General features: G+C 35.0%; 1 protein-coding gene across 1 annotated transcript in view; it reads left to right on the top strand.

Moving 5' to 3' along the window:
- Positions 1-21,768, top strand: part of ATAD2 (ATPase family AAA domain containing 2) — a 66,006-nt gene extending 44,238 nt beyond the window's left edge. The window contains exons 14-28 of the mRNA XM_061171336.1: positions 976-1,135; positions 2,026-2,116; positions 3,166-3,480; positions 3,824-3,956; positions 4,304-4,490; positions 5,415-5,600; positions 11,707-11,842; positions 13,288-13,484; positions 14,009-14,168; positions 16,149-16,271; positions 16,394-16,537; positions 17,715-18,107; positions 19,793-19,926; positions 20,771-20,899; positions 21,687-21,768. Of these exons, the coding sequence (XP_061027319.1) occupies positions 976-1,135; positions 2,026-2,116; positions 3,166-3,480; positions 3,824-3,956; positions 4,304-4,490; positions 5,415-5,600; positions 11,707-11,842; positions 13,288-13,484; positions 14,009-14,168; positions 16,149-16,271; positions 16,394-16,537; positions 17,715-18,107; positions 19,793-19,926; positions 20,771-20,899; positions 21,687-21,731 (2,533 nt within the window). The 3' untranslated portion in view covers positions 21,732-21,768. The remainder of the gene's footprint in view (positions 1-975; positions 1,136-2,025; positions 2,117-3,165; positions 3,481-3,823; positions 3,957-4,303; positions 4,491-5,414; positions 5,601-11,706; positions 11,843-13,287; positions 13,485-14,008; positions 14,169-16,148; positions 16,272-16,393; positions 16,538-17,714; positions 18,108-19,792; positions 19,927-20,770; positions 20,900-21,686) is intronic.
- Positions 21,769-23,846: the final 2,078 nt, after the last annotated feature.

Here is a 23,846-nt window from a genome sequence, read left to right as displayed (position 1 = left end):
AGTACTTAACATGAAATATTTATGGGTTAAATGATCTGAGATTTTTTTGTTTGGTTGGTTTTTTTAAAAGCTATTGGGTGAAGACAAAAAAGGAATACTGATAATTGTTGAAACTGATGAAAATGTGGAGACTGTTTTACTATTCTCTCTACATAATGAAAAGTTTAAAATGTAATTTAAACCCTTTTTTTAAAAAATAAATTTATTTATTTATTTTATTTATTTATTTTTGGCTGTGTTGGGTCTTCATTGCTGCGCACGGGCTTTCTCCAGTTGCGTCGAGCGGGGGCTACTCTTTGTTGCGGTGCGCGGGCTTCTCATTGCGTGCAATGGCTTCTCTTGTGGAGCACGGGCTCTAGGCACGCAGGCTTCAGTCGTTGTGGCACGTGGGCTCAGTAGTTGTGGCTCACGGGCTCTAGAGCGCAGGCTCAGTAGCTGTGGCACACGGGCTTAGTTGCTCCGCGGCATGTGGGATCTTCCCGGACCAGGGATTGAACCTGTGTCCCCTGCATTGACAGGGGGGTTCTTAACCACTGTGCCAGCAGGGAAGTCCAAATCCTATGTTTTTATGCTTTATGTATATTCTGTTTTATTTTGGGGTCCTTTGATAATGTGTACACAATGAACCATTTTATGATTTTTACTTTCTGTTTTTCTGCCTAGTACTTGTATTTTTTTGATGTTGGATCCCTGTTTGAGAACTCTAAAGTTCCTATGTGAAATTATGCTTTATGAAATGGCTTCCAGGATCCATTTGTAGCATTCTAAAAACTGTGTTTTCCATTGATTTTAAATGTCTATGTGCCATGTAGTATGTTATTTTACAGATTTTCTTTTTAAAAAGCTTATTGAAAGTAGTGGAATGCTCTGAGAAAATTCAGTCACACATTTAATGTATTAAATCTTAGCAAAAAAAAGAAATGATGTGTTCAGCTTCCATACAATTAATCTCTTCTCTCTTATTTTTAAATTTAGTTCAATTGTTTCCACCCTGCTAGCTCTTATGGATGGATTGGACAGCAGAGGAGAAATTGTCATCATTGGCGCTACCAACAGACTGGATTCTATCGATCCTGCTTTACGAAGGCCTGGTCGTTTTGACAGAGAATTCCTTTTTAGCCTACCTGATAAAGATGTAAGAATTTAACATCACTCAAATTTTGACAAAATTGATTGCCTTTATCATGAACAAGTCTTGGTATAGCAAAAAATTGAAGATTGAGTTTTGTATGTTCTGAAGCAAAGTTGTATGATTAACATTCAAATATGTATGTATGTATTTTTAGGGAGGCATTATTTTATTTAAAGAAAATAACGTGGATAATTTTTTATTCTTTTCTTTTTTTTTTTTTGTTTTTTTTGGGCCCTGTGGCTTGTGGGATCCTAGTTCCCCGACCAGGGATGAACCCAGGCCACAGCAGTGAGAGCGCTGAGTCCTAACCACTGGGCCACCAGGGAACCCCCCACCCCACCCCCCTCTTTTTTTTTTTTTAATAAAATAGTGCCTCCCTAGAAATACTCTTAAAATTCTTTCAAATTGAGCACAACCTTTGCATGTTAATTATACAGCTTTATTTTGATTCAGAACACGTGACCTAACAAACAGTCAATCCTTAGCCAATTCATTAGCCTTGGCTTTTTTCATGGATACAACCATATAATCCTATGCAGTTATTTTAAAGCTGCCTAATATTTTGAGAACCAAGTAAGAAAATATGGGTAGAGCTGTCAGTGCTCTTAAAAACAGTTCTTAATATGTACCAGAATAAACAATAGTCCAGTAGTTACTTAATTTCTCTCGTTCACATTTATGATGACTAGAACTTGAGCTATAAATGTAGATCTGTTTAACATAAAATCCTCAAGCTCTTACAAATACAACTTTTTTTTTCATTTTTACTGTTTCATATTTCTGTTTATATTAGGTATTAAAATCTTTAAAATTTTAGATAAATTATTTTAAATTGAAATTAATCTGAATAGCACTTTATTATTACAGAAAAATTTAACTGTTTTTATTTGTAGGCTCGAAAAGAAATTCTAAAGATTCACACAAGGGATTGGAATCCTAAACCACTGGACACATTTCTAGAAGAACTAGCAGAAAACTGTGTTGGTAAACATTGCTTTAAGCATTAAAAGAAATATTACATGCATTTCAAAGATGGAATAAGTTGTAGTTTTGCCAAGGTTATGTTTAAAGAAATGCAAATTATATTTGTTTCTTATTTATAGTTTCTGGCATGTTTTCTTCTCTTTTTTTTGTCTGCGTTGGGTCTTCGTTGCTGTGCGCAGGCTTTCTCTAGTTGCAATGAGCTGGGGCTACTCTTTGTTGTGGTGCACGGACTTCTCATTGCGGTGGCTTCTCTTGTTGCGGAGCACGGGCTCTAGGCGCACGGGCTCAATAGTTGCGGCGTGCGGGTGTGCAGGCTTTCAGTAGTTGTGGTGCGCGGGCTCAGTAATTGTGGCTCGCAGGCTCTAGAGCGCAGGCTCAGTAGTTGTGACGCACAGGCGTAGTTGCTCCGCGGCATGTGGGATCTTCCTGAACTGGGGCTCGAACCCGTGTCCCCTGCATTGGCAGGCGGATTCTTAACCACTGCGCCACCAGGGAAGTCCTGTTTTCTTCGTATAAAGTCCTAGATATTATATAGAGGTAATTGATATTTTGGCTGTCAGGGAATTTGAGAAGGAAGTTAGATCTTTTACTAACTGTTCACATTTTTCTAATTATCCTATTAAGCATTCTACATGTATTATTTCAGGTAATTCTTACATCAGTCCTGCGAAGTAGGTAGCTTTATCCCCATTTTACAGATGTAGAAATGGCTGAGAGCATAAATGAATAAAGAGAGCATAAATCTCTAAAGATCACACGTCTAGTAAATGACAAACTAGAATTTGAACCTGATTGATTTCAAAAGTCGTGCTCTTGACCCCTGTGCTCTACTTCGTGCCTGCATATTTCACTCTCAAAAGTTGATTGATTTGTTAAGGGTTATTATCAACCATGTAAGTTCACTGGGGGAATGAGAGATATTTTAGCCTTATTACTCCTAAATATTTTGCTACTATATTGCTAAGCTGATTTTTAATTTTCTTTTAACCATGGTCAAGCTAATAGGGTGGTGGTATACTTAAAAATTTTTTTTTGGTTGCCTTGGATAGGGTACTGTGGTGCAGATATTAAGTCAATATGTTCTGAGGCTGCTTTGTGTGCTCTGCGTCGACGCTACCCACAGATCTATACCACCAGTGAGAAACTACAGTTGGATCTCTCTTCAATTAATATCTCAGCTAAGGACTTTGAGGTAGCTATGCAAAAGATGATACCAGCCTCCCAAAGAGCTGTGACATCACCTGGGCAGGCACTGTCCACCATTGTGAAACCACTCCTGCAAAGCACTGTTCACAAGATCTTAGAAGCTCTGCAGAGAGTATTTCCACAGGCGGAAATCAGAACTAAAAAGGCATTAGACTCAGGTATGAAACTTGATTGACCATTTAGTTTTCATAATCAGTAAAACTAAATGTTTTGTACATCCCTGTACAGTAATGTTTCTTTATAAAAGAGCCTCTTCAAAGGAATTTGGTCATGCTTTGCCTAGATATTTGAAAGAAATTTACTTCACAGATTGCCCTAGACTTAATCTAAGTTTGGAATGCATTTTTTTAATTTACTTGTTATCTATATCTACACAAACATTTTTGATTCTTAAAAAAATGTCGTTGAAGTTCCTTGGTTTGCTAACTGAGGCATTACATGAAGATTTGCTTTGTAATTCAGAAAAGTTACTAACGCACACTTTTTTTGTTTACTTTATAGATATTTCTTGTCCTCTTTTAGAAAGTGACTTGGCATACAGTGATGATGATGTTCCATCAGTATATGAAAATGGACTTTCTCAAAAATCCTTTAATAAGGCAAAAGAAAATTTTAATTTTCTTCATTTGAATAGGTACACTTCCCTTGAAAATTAATATATATTTTTTCTTGTGTAAATTCCCTAAAACTAAATGAAATGGTGTTTGAAAAGATAAAAGATGCCAGCCAATTGACTTTTTTAAAAAGTTAAAATATTAGAAAATTTTTTGTTGTTACAGTTGTCAGGATGGTAAAAACTATACTGTATGAAGTATTCCTAAAAATCTGTAGGGGTTGATTGTTTCCAAAAACCATATGAACCTTGCTGTTATGATTGGCCATATTGTCAAAACTTTTGACTTCTAAAGTTCATAATTGGTAATTGGGAGGGAAATTTAAACTTTTTTTCCTAAATCATAGGTTATTACTCATTTCTTTCAGAAATGCTTGTTATCAACCTATGTCTTTTCGACCAAGAATACTGATAGTAGGAGAACCAGGATTTGGGCAAGGTTCTCATTTAGCACCAGCTGTCATCCATGCTTTGGAAAAATTTGCAGTATACACATTAGACATTCCTGTTCTTTTTGGAGTCAGTGCTACATCTCCTGAAGAAACATGTGCCCAGGTAATTCATTGTTGCCCAGACAAATAAGCTGTAAGTCAAAGTAGTCTTCCAAAGACAGAATCTAGAATTGCCTCATTCTTTTTGTACTATGTTTTTTGTCTTTCTGATTTCTAACTTCAGGTTTTCAAAATAGAACTATGCATAAGTGCTTAGTTATTTAAGAGTATGAGTTTAAATCCCTTTTCTACCACTTACTTGCTATGTGACTTAGGAGTTATTAGACCTCTCTGCCCCATTTTCCCCATTTTCAAAATGGAGATAATAATAGTCCCTACCTTGTGTGGCTGTTGTGAGAAATGAGTAAAGTACTTAAAACAGTGACGGCTATGCAAAATAAAATTTTAATTTTCTTCATTTGAATAGGTACATTTCCCTTGAAAATTAGTATATATATATTTTTTCTTGTGTAAATTCCCTAAAACTAAATGAAATGATGTTTGAAAAGATAAAAGATGCCAGCTAATTGATTTTTTTTAAAAGTTAAAATATTAGAAAACTTTTTGTTGTTACAGTTGTCATGATGGTAGAAACTATACTGTATAAAGTATTCCTAAAAATCTGTAGGGGTTGATTGTTTCCAAAAACCATATGAACTATGCTGCTTCTGTTTTTGCTATACTAAAATTTTTTAAGTGTAAAAGTCTTTTATATTTGTATTTTTATATTTAACCTTGGTTACCATAACAGAAAAATCTTCTAGATTTCTTGAGCTGTTTTCTAATTGCTTGAAGCAATAATGTTTTTCTAAAAATGAGACTTTTATAAAACATTTAAAAACAAGATTGTGGGATTGGGGAAGCATTTTTAAAACTTGAGGGTTTTATATGACAATTCTGGGAAGTGAAACATTGTTCCAGATTAATAAAGCATATAACTAATGTGCTGACTCTCTAATTGAATGTAATTTTTTTCTCTCTCTACTAGATGATTCGTGAAGCTAAGAAAACAGCACCAAGTATAGTGTATGTTCCTCATATTCACTTGTGGTGGGAAATAGTTGGACCAACACTTAAAGCCACATTTACCACATTATTACAGAATATTCCTTCTTTTGCTCCAGTTTTACTACTTGCGACTTCTGACAAACCCCATTCCACTCTACCAGAAGAGGTAATTTGGGAGAAATCATTATATTTTAAAAAGAGATATACTTAAGTAATAAGAATTTATGGAAAAAATTCCAAGTGCTACAGAGGTGAATAAAATTATAAGGAAAAGTTTTCCTATTAAAGATACCATTGTTAGCTATTTGATACATGTGCTTGTTGGGCAGGATGGTATATGTATATGTGTATGTATATAGTAAGACCATATTGTAAATTTTTTTTCTCTAAATGGAATATGATGCATACTATTCTGTAACTTACTTTATATATCTTATGTATTTTTTAATACATAAGTCTTATTTCTTTTAAGAGCAGCATAGCTTTTTCTGTTTTCGTGATATACCATAATTTATTTATCCAAATCCTTATTAATAGGATTTTAGTTATTTTCCAGTTTTTTTCCCATTGAACTGCTACAGTGAGCATTCTTGGGTTTTAAATTATATGAGCATTACTATGTGGATTTTTTAACATGCATTCCTAACAGTGGAATAACTAGAGCTTAGCCAAAGAGGATGCACATTTGACATTTTTGATAGTACCAAATTACTGTCCTTCAAATTTGTGCCAATTTAGACAACTACCAGTGACAAAGTTCATTCTGCTTCTGCCTGTAATACTCTTCTCCTAGATACATAGAAAATAAAGGCGTGATCCTTTATTTTTCTCAGATTTCTGCCTAGATATCACCTCAGAGGTCTTCCTGATCAGTTTCTCAATTACAGCAGTAACACCTCTGCCTATCACTCTCTTCTCCCTTACTCTGCTTTGTTTTTATCACTACTTGACATTAAATATTAATTTGTTTGACTCTATCTCTACTAGTAGAATGTAAAATACGTGAAATCAGGGACATTTTCCCACCTCTCTGTCCCCAGAGTACATAATAAGCATGTTGTAGTCTTGTGTGTGTGTTTTTAGAACATTAGTAGGAAGATAATTCAAATATTTTATTTTAAATATATTTACTGAGCACTTATTCTGTGACAGACATGGTTATAGGCATTGGGAATATAGCATTGAACAATATGGACAAAAATCTGTATCCTCCTAGGGCTTACATTTTAGTTGAGGGAGAGACAAACAAAAATAAAATATAATACCAACCTACCAGTATGGAGAAAAATTTAGCTAAGCAATGCCAAAAGAGTGTGGTAGGGTCACAGTGTTAAATCCACTAGGTTAGCCTCACCAAGAAGATGACATTTGAGCAAATACCTGGAAAAAGTAAGGTAGTGACCCATTTGAGTATCTGAGGAACAGAGGTTGCTGGCAGAGGAAAAGCAAGTGCAAAAGCCCTGAAGGAAAAGTGTGGTGTGTTGGGAAAATTGCAGAAAGTCTATAGTGGCTAGAACAGAGGGAGTAAAGGACAGAATAGAAGGAAATGATGTCAGGGAGTTATCAAAGGACCAGATTGTGTCCCTGATGGCAGTTTTGTAGTTGTGAATTCTTCAACTAAAAATTAAACTGGGAAATGAACATTAAGTATATATTAATTACAGATTCTTAGGGTGGGAAGAGTCCTTAAAGTTTTCTACTTTAGTCATCTAGTTCTGGACTCTAAGTCTTTCTTTTGTGTAGAACACCTTCACAATTCATTTTGTTAGTTCTGACTCCTAAGAAAAATCAACTTATTTTGAGAGGCTTCCATTTCTTAAACTCCATTTGTTTCCCGCATAAAATAGAGAGCCCGTCTATTCTGTCTTCATCATGACAAGCTCTTTGTATGTTTGAATATGGTTTTGTGTTCATTTCTATCTCCTCACTCTGACCCAGGCTTCTTCACACTAAAAATTTCTTCTTCTATGATAAGGTATATTCCTTAGGATTATTAAATACAATAAAAGTTTATTTCTTTCTCACTTAACAATACCAGGCAGATGACTAGATTGGCGGGTCCACCCTCTGCCATGTAGTCATACCAGACACTCAGGCTGAGAGAGCTTTCTCATTTTCATCATGTGGCTTTCCAGGTTACTTTCATTCCGCCCAGCTGAAAGGATTGGCCTTCTTGTGCCTGGTCTGAAAGTGATACATATCATTTCCTTTCACATTCCATTGGCTAAAACTCACATAGCCATACCTAACTGCAAGGGAGACTAGGAAATATCATATAGCAGTGTGCCCAAAAGGAAGAAAACATGGAGTGTGGTAATAGCAGGCTCTGCTATACGTCACACATATTTTTAGTTTCTTCAAAATTCTAGTCACTCTCTTGAATGTCTTTCTCTTTATATTCCTTTTTGAAAGGCTGTACCCAGAATGAATTAAGTACTCTAGCAATGTTCTGATTAACAGAGTAAAGAAGAATTGCTATTTAGTAGCCACATTAACCATTGATTTATTGTACTCACTGTCAATTAAAACTTTGTTAATTATTTCAAAGTTTAAAACAAAGATAAGTTTATACTCTTGGTAATAAGTAAGGCAAACTAGCTGAACTTAATAAAGACGTAGGGAGGTTGAAAAACTGTCATCAGTTTAATCTTGGATAACTTTATCAAGAATGTGGGAATTTTGTACTCAAAAAAAATTTTTTTAAAGATAGCTTCTTTGTTTTCTTATGGTAATATTTCCTAAGCATATCACTGTAAACTGAGTAAAGTATCCCAGTATCACACTGCACTGTAGGGTGGAATGGGCACTGGACCAGGAATTGCTCATTTTATAAAATGAATAGTCTATGTGGATACAAATAAGCAAGTCCGCTTTGAGCCTTATATAGTCTATGTAGTCCTTAGTGATCCAGTGATATTGTCTATATAGCATTGGACTATAATATGTGAGAAGTACTGTGTATACCATTATTAGCTACATTAAAGTTTGTCCATCTCAAAACTGCAGTCAGGGTATCTATATGCATGAGTACTAGTGGACCCTAACAACTCAGCAGCATGGAAAAATGAGAAAGAAAGTCATCAGTGGATTAGAAACTTTGATGAATCGTGAAAGACAAGCAGTGGGGATTAGATTGATACAGGTAACCACATTTTAAAGCATGTGCACGAAAGGACTGCTTTGAAAGATGGGAGTGGTTTCTAGCTCTGGTTCAGTGCTAGGAGGGAATTGAAAGAGTCTTTGGACAACTTTGGATTTTTTTGGCTTTCTTCACTTCTGGCCATTGCCAGACAGCAGTCAGCTGAGTTGTTTGTCCTCAGCTAGAGCAGTGAAGGTGGGCCCAAGGACTAGTGTGGCAGATCAGTGACTTATGTATAGGTACTGAATGGGAGGAGTAGGGAGACCCTGTGCCCAGAAGACAAATTACAGGCACATTCTGTGTCTAATATAGGCAAGCTTCTTTCATAATCACTGGAAGTAGAGCTAGAATAAACAGAAAAGGCATCTGTGGACAGTTGAAGATTTCAAAGGCAAAGATGAATTTATAAGTAAGCTTTTGAGGAAGGACAGCTCCATGGAAAATCATATCCATGCATCAGCAACAGATTGTTGTGGAAAAGAACCAATTGAAGACATTATAAATGAAATAACTCCCCCCAAATAAAAAACCCCACAGGGCTAAAAAGAAGCAGACACAGGTAAGAGTGAATTAGCAAGATGGAAGATCATGAGATCAGAAATTCTTATAGTAAATAATAAAAACAAGACAAAGATTTGAAAAGTGAGGAGGAAGTTAAAGGAAACAGAGGACATAGATTCAGGTCTAACATCTGTTTAATGGGATTTATGGGAGGAGAAAAATGTAAAAGAGAAAAATAGTCACATAATAGAACATTTCATAGAATTAAAGAATACCGTAATCTTCAGATTTAAAAGGTCCCTTGTTCTAACTGATGGGTATAAAAAGGCCCACATCTAGATAAAATTTCAGAACACCAAAAGTATAGAGAAAAATCTAAAAATCTTCCAAGAGAATAAAACATTACTAGAAAGGACTGAAAATCAAATTGCTTCTACATTCTCACTGGTATAATACCAGCTACTAAGGAGGCAACTGAGCAATATTTTCAAAGTTAGAAGGAAAATAATTTTGAACCTGTAATTTTCTTCCCAGCAAAGTTAGCATTTGAGTGAAAGAGCAAAATAAAGATATTTTTGAACATGCAGTGCCTAAGACACTATTACCCATAAACCCCTGACTGAAATAATTATTAAGGGATTATTTCTCCTCTTGGATTATTTTTATTTTGCAGAAGTTGCATATAAGAAGCAGTGAGCAAAGAAAACAGTAAAACTCGTCACAAAACTGTGCTAGTAACATTTTTTTAAGGACTGTAAATCTAAGTTGATCTTGGTTCTGAACTCAAAACAGCAGGAAGGACATAGTGAAGGAGAATGAGGAAGTAAAAGCACATTCAGATTTGTATCTGATATGTAGATATTGATTAACTTCACAGTTTGGTAGGAAAAGAAGCTTAGAGATATGTCTGTTAAAACTTGTAACAATAAAAGAATAGAAATACAGCATACAACTTCCAGGCCACCAGAAAGGGGGGAAAGGTACAAATTGCAATAGAAATATCAACAAAATAGATTCTAAAATTTAATGTAGAAGAAAAAACTGCTTGAGGGACTTCCCTGCTGGTCCAGTGGTTAAGACTCCGTGCTTCTACTGCACAGGGCACAGGTTCAATCCCTGGTTGGGGAACTAAGATCCTGCATGCCACGTGGCATGGCTAAAAAAAAGTTCTTGAATTTCCAAGAAAATTTTGAAAAAGCCCACCAAATATGGTAAAGCATACCACAACGTTAGTGATTAAAACTGTGAATTTGGGCCAGAAATGACAAATTAATGTAATACAGTTCATTAGTAGACTCTTGTATACATAGTAGTTTAGTAAATGGATTAGCAAAAGGAGAGACTTATTTCATAAATGATGTTGTGTATGTAGTTTTCATAAGTTTGGAGCATGGAAGAACCTACAAAGCAGAAAATGCAAAAGCTGTGAATGTAAATTTCTCTGTATCAGAGGTAGGCTGAACAAAGTACACAAACATCATACAAGGAATAAACATTATTATCCTCTAATAATTCTTGGAAAGATCTAGAGGTTTGTTTAGAAACATCCTTTTGAGACCTGTTTTGCCTTTATTCTTTTTTTGGTGGTAAAATATACATAATTTACCATTTTAACCATTTTTAAGTGTACAGTTCAGTGACATCAAGTACATTGCTTTAAGTTCGTTCATGATGTTGTGCAGCCATCACCACTATCCATTTCCAGAACTTTTTCATCATCTCAAACAGAAACTCTGTATCCATTAAACAATTATTCCCCATTCCTTCCTCTCCCAGCCCTTGGACACCTCTAGTAACTTTCTGTCTCTTTGAATTTACCTATTCTAGGTATCCTCATATAAGTGGAACATAAAGTATCTGTCCTTTTGTGACTGGCTTATTTCACTTAGCATAATGTTTTCATTGTTCATCCATGTTGTAGCATGTGTTCAAATTTCATTCCTTTTTGGGCTGAATAATATTCCATTGTAGGTACATACCACATTTTGTTTATCTCTTCATCTGGTGATGAACATTTGGATTGTCTCTACCTCCTGCCTACTGTGAATAATTCTGCTATGATTATTGGTATACAAGTATCTGTTGAGTCTTTTATTTTTTTTCTTGCAGTTTTTTTGAATATACTGGGTTACATGATAATTTTGTGTTTAACTTTTTGAGGAACCATCATACTGTTTTCTACAGTGGCTGCATCCTTTTACATTCCTACCAGCACAAGGGGTCTAACTTCTCCACATCCTTACCAATACTTATTATTTTCCAGCCTTTATTCTTACTGAAGAACCACTCATTCTCATATCTCACTTTGGGTTGTGAAGGTGAATTACTTGATCTCAACAAAACCCTTTAAGTAAAATATCACCATATCAGTTATTGTATGAATTATAGTTTGGAACCTTGAGTTCTAAAGAAGATCCCATGTTTTTAGTTCCTTATCTATTGCATACATGGTTTATATAATACATAAATTCAATATAAGTAAAAGATTTAAGAAATTATTTCTTTATTACACAATTTAGATTGTCATTAAAAACGTGTACAGTAACCTACTGTGGCATTGAATGATTGATACATAGTAATGTGTGTGTATACATACGTATGTATATAAAATGCATCTGTTTTCTTTTTTAAGGTGCAAGAATTATTTATCCATGATTATGGAGAAATTTTTAATGTCCAGTTGCCTGGTAAAGAAGAACGGACACAATTTTTTGAAGATTTAATTCTAAAGCAAGCTGCTAAGCCTCCTATATCAAAAAAGAAAGCAGGTTAGTTCCTGTATCAAAGTTAATATATAATAATTTTGAGAAAGTGGAAATAAAATATCAGTTAATGGCATTGCCATCTTCTAATATCGGAAGCTCAAAACCTCAGTTGAAGTTGATACCTCTTACTTACCTCTTAAAATCCCTATGTTTCCCATTAAAATAGACTAAAGTTCTTATTTATTTATTTGTTTGTTTGTTTATTTAGGCTATGTCGGGTCTTAGTTGCAGCATGCAGACTCTTAGTTGCCGTATGCATGCGGGATCTAGTTCCCAGAGATTGAACCCCGGCCCCCTGCATTGGGAGCTCAGAGTCTTACCTGCTGGACCACCAGGGAAGTCCCTAGACTAAAGTTCTTAAAGCATACAAGGCCTTTCATAGTATAGCCGTAATCTATGTGGAATTGGGGCTAGAATTCATAGCATAGCCCCAATCTGTCTTTCCAAGCGCACCTTTGGCACTTTTCTCTCCCCCAACTTTTTCCTTCCAAAGCACTCTATCTTTAAACCATACACAGCATATTGTATCTTTTCATAATTTCATTCATGCTTCCTTCTAGTATAACTTATTCTTTCTTCCCTAACATCTAGACAAAATTAATTTATTACCTTTATGATGCACTGTACTTTTTTCATACTACTAATATGATATTACAATGATGTTATAATTATGTCTCTTACTCCCTTAATAGATTGCCAACTTACTGGGGCAGCACTCTCATATTCCCTTTTTTATCCTTATTACTTATTAGTGCAAATCTGTTTAAACAAAATTAAACTTTTGTTATATTTGAAACATACCACAATTTTTTGTTAGTTTAAAGATTAGCTAGTAAAAATGACTTTTTAGGGCTTCCCTGGTGGCACAGTGGTTGAGAGCCTGCCTGCCAATGCAGGGGACACGGGTTCGAGCCCTGGTCTGGGAAGATCCCACATGCCGCGGAGCAACTAGGCCCGTGAGCCACAATTACTGAGCCTGCGCGTCTGGAGCCTGTGCTCCGCAACAAGAGAGGCCGCAATAGTGAGAGGCCCACGCACTGCGATGAAGAGTGGCCCCCACTTGCCGCCCTAGCACAGAAACGAAGACCCAACACAGCCATAAATAAATAAATAAATAAATAAAATTTAAAAAAAAAAAAATGACTTTTAAAAAAATTAGAATATTCTTGTCTTGGAAATATGCATTTTCAAAATTTTAATAGCCTCTTAAATGATCTTAAAATGGTAATGATTTAGGAATTAGCACTCCAAATTACAAGTTAGCGATTATTGCTGGGGGGGCGTGTAGAGGTCGAGATTATGGTAGCTGTTTAGTATTCCAAATCCTCTGATTCCTGGCAAATACAAGGAGGATAATCCCTGAGAGCTTGTCTACTTTGTGTACTGAATTGTTTGTCACCCTTGATATGGTGGGAGAGTGGTAACTAAAATCTTCCATTCATGTAAAGTTTTGCAGGCCTTGGAGGTACTCCCTGTAGCACCACCACCTGAACCAAGACCATTGACAGCAGAAGAAGTGAAACGACTGGAAGAACAAGAAGAAGATACATTTAGAGAACTAAGGATTTTTTTAAGAAATGTTACACATAGGCTTGCTATTGACAAGCGATTCAGAATATTTACTAAACCTGTTGACCCTGATGAGGTATTAATTTAATCTTTGGATCAAAATGCTTCAGAATTAGAGACTATTTGACTAGTTTATGTGGTTCCCTCTGTATACTGTGATCTTGTTTTCTGTATTTGGAAACATACCAAGTAGTGTCCTTCAAGAGCTATGTAAAGCATTTTCCTTGCCTGCAGAGCATAGACAATTAACTTTGCCCAACTCAAATGTTGTAGAAGTAATTTGAGAATGTCTTAATGCTACATGATATTACTGTGACCTACACAGTTAAGAATGAGGTCCTAAGTTGACATTGAAGGGTGGGTGGCATTTGGATGAGGAAAGAGGTTTAGGATGTTACTGGAGATATAGGTGCCCAAGAATAAGAATGAATACAAAACAAAACTCGCCTTAAATAGAGTCACAGTTTTGTATTAATATATTTTCATTATATCTTGTGTATTTATTCTCTCTCCTTTATTTTGCCTGGTAGAAAAACTTGACTCAAATTTTTTTACTGTTCAGAGTTAATTTAGTGATTTGGTCATTTGCTTGAATTTTAGGTTCCTGATTATGTCACTGTAATAAAGCAACCAATGGACCTTTCATCTGTAATCAGTAAAATTGATCTCCACAAGTATCTGACTGTGAAAGACTATTTGAGTGATATCGATCTAATCTGTAGTAATGCTTTAGAATACAATCCAGATAGAGATCCTGGAGGTGAGCATTACTGGTTTTGTTTTTCTTCCTCAGGGGGTGGAATGGGGGCTGCTAACGCTTAGTGGCGGGTGATTTCATACTAGGTGCTATATTATAAACATTTTATATTCACAGTGCCATTCAGTCTTCAACAACGGTATCCTCATTTTACAGTTGAGAAAAATGGAAGTTTAGAGAGGTTAAAAAACTTACTCAAGGTCATACTATCAGGAAGTGGCAGAGGCAGAATTCAAATGCAGGTTTCTTTCACTCCAAAACAATTATATGATATAGCCTCTAATGAAACACAAAATTGCATAACAACTTAGCTTGTTTCCTTTGTTTATCAATGTTCTTTCTCAAAGTAGAAAAATTAAAGCTCTCTGTAATACAATAAGTTTGAAAGGATTTTCTTAGTTAAGACCATTATAAATTTTATTACAAAAGTAATATAGCATAATACTTGCTAACAGTAATACTTAAAAAACTAAGTCACCCATTTCCTTTCTCCAAGGGTGGACACTGTTAAGTTTGGGGATATCTTTCCAGACCTTTCCGATGCGTAGAATGCATTCACGTTCTACCTCACATACCCAGTCCGTTAAATAAAATGTATAAAGTAAGGGATTTTTAAGTGATATATTTGTTCATATTTATAATGATATATTCAAATATCTATATGTTTGTTATAAACTTGTTCATTTCCATAAAAATATTCTCTCAGGTGCTTTTTCCTAGCTTCCTATTCTTGCTTTATGGATGCTGTGCCCTTAACTGTCTTAGTGGATAATTTTTTTTAATAGTTCTATTTCCTGCATTGGCTCTCTCCTCCAGTACATTGGCATTCTGTTTTTAAATTTGTAGCGCTTATAAATTAGATTGATTTCCACCACTAAGAGTTTCCTCAACAATTTAAAAGCTCACTGTTCTTCCCTTGCCAGTCTTCTGCCCACACCTTCCCTAGACTTTATCCTGTAGTTCAGAGTTCTGGAGGTAAGCAGTGGGAAACAGGCTACCAAGTTGGGAATACCCCTTAACTGTAGAAAGAAGGAAGCATTTATCCTGGAGGAAGAGGGCTTTTTCTGTTTCATTGCAGTCATACTGCCGCTGCTTCCCTTTTCGTCCACTGTGACAATCTAAAATTACTTTAGAGCAGTGGTGTTCACACTTTAGCTACCATCAGCATCTCCTACAGAACATGTTAAGATGCAGCTTGCTGGGCCTCACCTCCACAATTTCTGATTCTGTAGATGCAGGGCCTGAGAATGATGTGCATTCTGACAAATTCCAAGGTTTTGCCGATGCTGCCACACTCCAGGAACCAATGAACTTTGCCTGGCCTTTCTTCAGGCCATGTGAGAAGCCCCCAGCAACATCCCTTCTGTTATTTATAGCTGTTCCTGTCAACTATGAACTGAATATTGTGTGAATTTTGCAGCCTACTGCCCTGTGAGGGGGACTGATCCAGCTGTTCAAGCAAATTTACATTCACCTATTATCTGCCTGTTGCCTCAAGGCATTTTCCAGTTTACAGTGCTTAGGCTCAGTTTTGGATTTTTTTCTAGTGTTTCCTATGTAGGGTTGCTGTTTCATTGTCTTTGTTTAGTTTCTCTGTCAATGTAATAACATCCTCTATATCTCTTCCAAAATTGTTTTACATCCCTGGTTCACTCATGACACTGATAGCCTTCCTTGCTGTTTTTGTGTCATTATGTTGTTTAGTTTTGCTACTAATTGATTCTTATATTTTCTCTGGTATTTCAAAGGGATCTGGATAGGACAGGGCAATGAAATTAGGTTTAGTCTGCCGTGTTGAATCAGATGTCCAGAACATTAGATTAACATCAAAAACAGAAATAACACAATTCCAGTAACTTTTACTATTCACGGTGGAAGTAAAAAAGGAATTGTAACGGCTATAATCTTAGCCCAACATATGGTGTTAATTTTTGTTACATTAGCAAAAGGAAAACATTTTAAAATTCTTTATTCATTCCATAGATCGTCTTATTAGACATAGAGCCTGTGCTTTAAGAGATACTGCCTATGCAATAATTAAAGAAGAACTTGATGAAGACTTTGAGCAGCTTTGTGAAGAAATTCAGGAATCTAGGAAGAAGAGAGGTAGGAAAATGATTTGATATCAGAAAAAGATGCTTTAGATGTGTTGAGTCCTTTTAATTAATTGTTCATGTAATTTTCAAATCTGGAAATTTGATTTGATATTCCACATGTCTGTTTATAAGGTTGTAGCTCTTCCAGATATGCCCCATCTTACTACCATGTAATGCCAAAGCAAAATTCCACTCCTGCTGGTGATAGAAGACCAGATCCAGAGCAAAATGAAAAGCTGAAGACCCCCAGTACTCCTATGGCTTGCAGCACTCCTGGTAAGTGCACTTATGTAATTTTTACTTACGGAACTATAGCCTTTATTCTCCTCTAATGCTGTTTACTTTTTCCATCAGTTTCCTTTGTCTATACTGATGCAGTGAATTATGTTGATTTCATTAACAGTAAGGCAACTTTGCATTCTTGAAATAAATCCAGGCTTGCAATAAAGTACCACTTGCAATCCCAGTTTACCTTTCACCTCTCAGTTCACAATCTAATTGTGGTATGACTTGATTTGAAACTGACTTTTATTTCCTATAAATCCTAGTCTGTTTCCTGTTCCTCTTTATTCTTAGGGTATAACTCCATGGAGTACCAACCCAAATCCTGTGGGGTTCCTGAGGCCTCTCTTCTTTGGCAAGCTCTTACTTCCAGTTTTTGCTGTTTAAGCTCCATGAATTTCAGACTGTCCTCAACTTCTTAGCCTCTCAGCTATTCATTTGTTTTCCCAGATTTTGGTGCCATAATTCCTCAATGCTTTTAAACAGAATGTTCATAGAGACAGTATTCAATGGGAGCAGCCCAAATGCAGATCAACAGTAGAACGGAAAAATATGGATTATTATACAAAAGTGAAAATTATTAAACTTCAAGTACATACAACAGTATGGATGAGTCTCCCAAACATAAGGTTGCAGTGTGCTTATACTGCGTCTAGTCTAGGCAGAATGTTGAATCTCTGTATACGGTAGTTTCTTCATCTGTAAAATGATGTCGATAATGGTAGCAAACCTGATCAGGTTAAAGTGGAATTTCAGTGAGTTAGTACATATAAAGGCCTTAGAAGAGTTCCTACTATACGGTAAGCACTCAGTAAATGTAAGCTATTTTTAGTCTTGCCCTTCCTTCAGTTCATTCCGTATACTACTGCCAAAGTGACCTTTGTAATATATGCATCAGACAATTCATGTCATTGCCCTCCTTAAAATTATTCGATTTTTTAAAAAATTATTCAAGATAAAATCCAAATTCCTTAGAATGACAGGTCATTGACCACTTTCTACCTTCTCACAGTATTCTCTACTTTTGTTTGTATATTCCAACCATACAATACTATGGTGATATCTCAGGTTCTCCTCTTAATATCGCAGGAGGTATTTTTTTCTCCCACTTACTTAGACTTTAAAAAATTGTTGAATGTTCTCTTACCCTTTTTCTTTAAATTATTTGAAGCTCAGTTGAAGAGAAAAATCCGCAAAAAGTCGAAGTGGTACTTAGGCACCATAACAAAACGAAGGAGGATTTCACAGGCAAAAGATGATGGCCAAAATGTCGTAGATGACAAAATTGAGAGTGATACAGAGGAAAATCAAGATACAAGTGTAGACCACAATGAGGCTGGAAACACAGGGGAGTCTTCAATGGAGGAAAATGAAAAGCAGCAAAATGCCTCTGAAAGCAAAATAGAATTGGGAAATAATAATTCAAGTACTTGTTTTGAAAATCAACTTGAAGAATCTGGAAAGACTATAGCATGTACAGAATTGAGGAAAGATAAGATCACTTGCAATGGAGATGCTTCTGGCTCTCAGATAACAGATATTTCTGATGAAAATGAAGCAAAAGGTAAGTCTCAGTCAAGCAACTTACTAATTTTAAAAGATGTTTCATTCAAAGTTCTTAAATAGTTAATTACCATCTCAGTTTACTCCTTTTTCCTTGTCTTTCAGAGTACAGGAGTTAATTAGGGAAAATAGCATTATCTTTAATAACTATTGAGCTAGTAAATCACTATTGTTAAAAGCACACTGTAGCATCAAACAGACCTGGATTTGAGCCTCTAGTCTACTGCTTAGTAGCTTGTGACCTCGGTCAAGATTCTTGACCCATCAGCCTCAGTTTTCTCATTTGCAAAATTGGGGTAGATAGTTGCTGGGTAATAAGATATTCTGAGGATTGAATAAAGTAATTCATCTAAAGCATGTAGCAAAGTGCTTGGCTATACAATTTTTAAAAGCTGGCAGGATACCCTCTCATTTTTAAGCAAGATAAGCAGTTTCATGTGATTTCTTGCTGAGTGATGTACAACAACTGTTACTCACCCCCATCATTCCTCTATCCCTACTGTAGGTTTAGTCCAAGGTTATTTATATTTATTCTAATGATCCTGCTCCCAAAGTCTTTCATGTAGAATTGTTTCCTGTCTGCACCTTTTTGGACCTTTGGCATTAGATTTGTTTGGTTTTTGGAAAAACCAAACATTATTTAGTCTTACAAAGCAAAAAAAGGGTAACAGGGTCAAAAATTTATTTTGGTCAAAAGTATTTGACTAAGTTAATGAGACTGGTTTTCTTCAGTGGCTTATATGCTGTAGATAAATCTTTTCCAAGGACTTCCTTAAAATGAGTTCTCCTGTGTTTGAGTAATCTTAGAATGGTCTAGGATATAGCCTTTCCAGTGTGGATATTTTAAATGTTAATCCTCTGGCTGTATAATTTAGTATGTTTTGTTTAGGTTCAAAGTTTATTTTTTCTTTTATCATTATCTTTTTTAAAAGGACACTATTTAGTGAGATAGGTACCTGTTTACATGTCAGGAGATTTGGGTTCTTGTCCTGGCTCTTAGAACAGTTAGGTATGTTGACCATAGAAAAGTCTTCACCTTTCTTTGGCCTCATTTTTCTCATCTCTCAGTGAGTAGATTGTTTTAGATCAGGGATAGGCAAACTTTGTCTGTAAAGGACCAGATAGTCACAACTATTCAGCCCTGCTGGAGAAGCCACATTGACACACATATGTAAAATGGGCATGGTTGTGTTCTAAGAAAACTTTAATTATGGATTAATTAAATCCAGATTTAGCCTATGCGTAGTAGTTTGCAACTCCTATTCGAGATTACTGAAGCCCCTTCCAGCTCTTAAATTCTGAGTTTTGTGCCTAAGTAGGAGACAGTCTAATCTGTTGAGGATCCCTTGAAATACTCTATTTGAGAAAATATTTCTGAAATGTCCTTATTTTTTTTTGGCCGCGCCGTGCGGCATGCAGGTTCTTAGTTCCCCGACCAGGGATTGAACCTGTGCCCCCTGCAGTGGAAGCTCAGACTCCTAACCACTTGGACCGCCAGGGAATTCCCTGTCCTTAATTTTTGAGTGTGTAAATGGCAGCATCTTAATCTCACAGCAGAGTCAATAAACCAGAACAGGGGTTTGTGTCTAAGTAAATATGTCCTGCTCTTTAATCTGCCTGATATTTATTTTGGATATTATAAAGTGTCTGTGAAACAAACAACAGTTATTTATTTTTTCATTCTAGAAATGTGTGTCCTGCGAATGACTCGAGCTAGACGTTCCCAGGTAGAGCAACAGCAGCTCATCTGTGTCGAAAAGGCTTTGGCGATTCTTTCTCAGCCGACACCCTCCCTTGTTGTGGACCCTGAGCGATTAAAAGTATGTAAATTGAAATCGTAATGCTTTCATTGTGCAGATTAGAAACATGACCCACCAAAAGAAGGATTGTAATAGTACATTGTATCAATTTGGCACGTAATAAATAATGATCTTTTATGAAAGGATAAACTTGGTATAGAATAACTTTCATAAAGGCAGTGGTTGGAGATGGCTAGGATGTTGATATTATTGTTTTTAACATACTTGTCTATGTCACTGATCCCATACATTGTTTTTACGACCATTACATATGACCATTTTAGTTGGTTTTTACTTAACAAAAACATGCAACCATGGTTAACTGTGAGGTAATGGAATATCAAGGTACGACCAGACTTGAAGAATCACAGAAATTTATCAATAGTAAGTCCATTTCAGTCATGACAAAAAAACACTGAGTGGATGGAAATTCCTTTTTGTAAGAAAAGAACCCTGACGTGGTGAGGTAGTTCATCATTTATGTACTGTCTCTTTTTATTTCACATAACAGAATTGATTATAATGTACTCATAGTGCCATAAAATGTTCTGCAAAAATGTTGCCTTTTTTCCTGTTAGTCTAATTTGAGATTATTTTTTAATTTGTCTCTAGTGATGTATGGCTAGAATTGAAATTGGCAACCTCCTCAGCTGTAGTTTTTAGGCTGAGAGGCCAGAGTCATAGAATGTTGATAACATTAACTTACAGCTGAATGTCAGAGTCACTATCAGAGGCTGCAGTGTCTCATTAGATGACTTGGTCCGCCTTCTCTCTGGCTTATATGCTAAAAATGCCCCCAAATCTTCAAAATTAAAATATCTCAGGGAATTTCTCTCACATGTGTAACACTTACGTTTTCTTTTAGAATCTTTTGAAGACTGTTGTTAGAAAAAGTCAAGAATACAATATTTTTCAGTTGGAAAATTTGTATGCTGTAATCAGCCAGTGTATTTATCAGCATCGCAGGGATTATGACAAGACAACACTTATTCAGGTAAACTAATATATATGAGAAGTTAACACATTATAAAAATTTTTAAATACTATTTTTTTAATGTGTGGATTATGGATTATTTCTGGGTATAACTGTATTCTGTGCTTTTTTAAATCTAGCACTTACATTAGTTTGTGTTTCTTTAATAAGCAGTGGAACACTGTATTATCTGTAAACTATGAAAAATCTATTTTGTGTGTATATTGATGAAGATATATAGTTCCTTTTTAAGACAGACTTAACATAGACCTATTTGTCTTTACTTAATCTTGCTTCATAGTGGGCATTCAAGTACTAATGTTTAAAAATAGAGTTTGGCTGATACCTATATAGTATTTTATATATATATATATATAAAACTGGTATCTACTATATACCTATTAGCATGTAATATATATAGTATTTAGTATATCTAATAAAGTATACTATGGTACCTACACAGAATAATATATATGTAACAGTAGTACCTACAAAATATAAAGTATTAATATCTATATGTATACCAGTGCCTTGATTAATAAGTGTATGAATTTAATGTAAGATGAAAGCATCTCAGACTTACTTCAAAGAGGTTTAAATAATGAAGTCCCGTCAGTGATACCAGTCTATGTGATAGTCATAAACATGAACAAAGTTTCTGTTTCACTATCAGATATATACATGGATAATAATATCCTTAAGGTTGTTTACTGCAAAAAAAAAAAAAAAAATGCCAGCAATGGAGTCATGTTTCTTTGATTTTTTCCATATTGAAACTTACTATTTTTCCTTCCTATCCTTTATCTAGAAAATGGAGCAAGAGATAGAAAACTTCAGTTGTTCCAGATCATGATGTCATGGTACCAAATATTCTTTATATTCCGTTCCTATTTAATTCACCTTTGTCATGTTGACATAACTGATGCAAGATGAAATCCTGCATCTTTAAGGAAAAGATTAAAATAGTAAATAAAAATATTTAAACTTTTCTGGTATTTATGTACATGTGTAAGATAAATTACAGAGATAACTGATAAATATTGGAATTTTCATTGAGTCACTGTAGTATAGTATTCCTGTGGTTATCAGTAGTTAAAGTGTGGCCAACTCTTAATAAAGTTATTTTGATAACTAATGTTTATGGCACTTAAGAGTAATTAGTGACATTGACATTCTTTTGTTTTAAGCACTTTTAATTTTATCCTTCCTAAAAATAGTTTATTGTGTCAGACTAGAAACTCACTTAACCATTGTCTCTTTGCCGTCCTTTGTCATCTTTGTTTTCTTCAATGCCCATCTCCCATCTGCCTTTAGCGTCCCCGCCTGTTCACTTAAAAGCTAGTGTTCAAGTAGTGATTTGCAGGAGGGCCCTTGAATAACTTCTAGCTGCACCACAATTCTGTACTTGAAGGTCAAAATTAATGCTTTTTAGATAAACATTTTTTATAATTCTCATTTGGATTAATAAAAATTTTAAATATTTTTTGGTTTACTTTTATGATTATATATACAACAAATGTATTAATGACTACTTTGTTAAACATCTTTTTAATAGCACGAAATTTTTATATTTGAAAACTATTTATATCCTTCTAAATGTGTTTAGGTTGTAGTCTATAGATACCTTTTATATACAATTATGTAAATATTATAAATTTTGTATTAATGATACCAAAAATACATTTCTTTCTTAAAGCAATAAAAACATTCACTGCCATGCATATTCACTCCCTCCCCCCACCCCACCATGTTTCTTCTTTTTAGGAGACATTCTACTATTAGTTTGTGAAATAGCTTCTGTTGGAAACTTCTTTTGAGGGGAATAGGGGATAATGATCTCATATGAGAGATTCTGGATGCTAATACAGTTTCTGAGTTAAACTGCCTTTTGTTGTCGTTTTATCTGGATATTGTATTTAAAGCCTTCTAAAACTCAATTCAGATACCTTAATTAGTAGATACTGTCTTATGTAATGCGTGATGCAATGCGAGTCACTGAAAACGTTTAAGTACCTGTATATTCCTGGATTCGCATAGACACACACGTACTCATTTTTAGTGAAGTTTATTATAACTTATTCTAGATGCATTTTTTATAACTAGGATTTTATTTTATATGTATAGCTTCTGTAATAAATTTTAAAGGTGAAAATTGCTTCTCAATGTTGTTTCTGTTTCTTAATTATTTTAAAATAATTCAGTGCAAAACAGTTGCAAAAATTTGTTTTATTACTGTGCATAATTTAAAATGCTGTTGACACTGAAATGTGTATATTCTTTAGCTACAAAGACTAATCTGCTTCCTGTCCTTTCATGACATACTGTCTGCTGACGTGGGAAGTAATATATCTACGTTCCTATGTAGACTTTCAAAACCATGCTGAAATTGCAAACCTAGAATTTTTTTTCTCATTTTTTTGCTTAAAAGTGCAATCAGGCTATAGTAATTAGGCAAGAAAAAGAAATGAAAGGCATATTCACAGATGATCTTATATATAGAAAATCCTAAAGAATCCGCAAAACATCGGTTAGAGCCAATAAATACTGCAAAGTTTCAGGATAGAATATCAGCATAAAAATCAGTTGTATTTCTGTATACTAGCAATGAACGATCCAAAAAAGGAAACTAAGAAAGCAATTCCATTTACAATAGCACCTAAGACAATAGAACACCTAGGAATAAATTTAACCAAGGCAGTGTAAACTTGTACACTCATGACTAAAAAATGTTGCTGAAAGAAATTAAATAAGACCTAAATAAATGGAAAGAGATCCTGTATACATGTATTGGAAGACTTAATGTTGTTAAAATGGCAATGTTCCCCAAAGCAATCCACAGATTCAGTGCAATACCTTTCAAAGTCCCAATGGCCCATTTTGCAGAAATGGGAAAGTCAGTCCTAAATTCATAACGGAACTGCAAGGGACCCTGACTGGCCAAAACAATCTTGAAAAAGAAGAGAAAGTT

The sequence above is a fragment of the Eubalaena glacialis genome, chromosome 17, assembly GCF_028564815.1.
Source record: "Eubalaena glacialis isolate mEubGla1 chromosome 17, mEubGla1.1.hap2.+ XY, whole genome shotgun sequence".
NCBI lineage: Eukaryota > Metazoa > Chordata > Mammalia > Artiodactyla > Balaenidae > Eubalaena > Eubalaena glacialis.
Note: the sequence above shows the minus strand (reverse complement) of the source record. Positions and strands in the feature narration are given on the sequence as shown.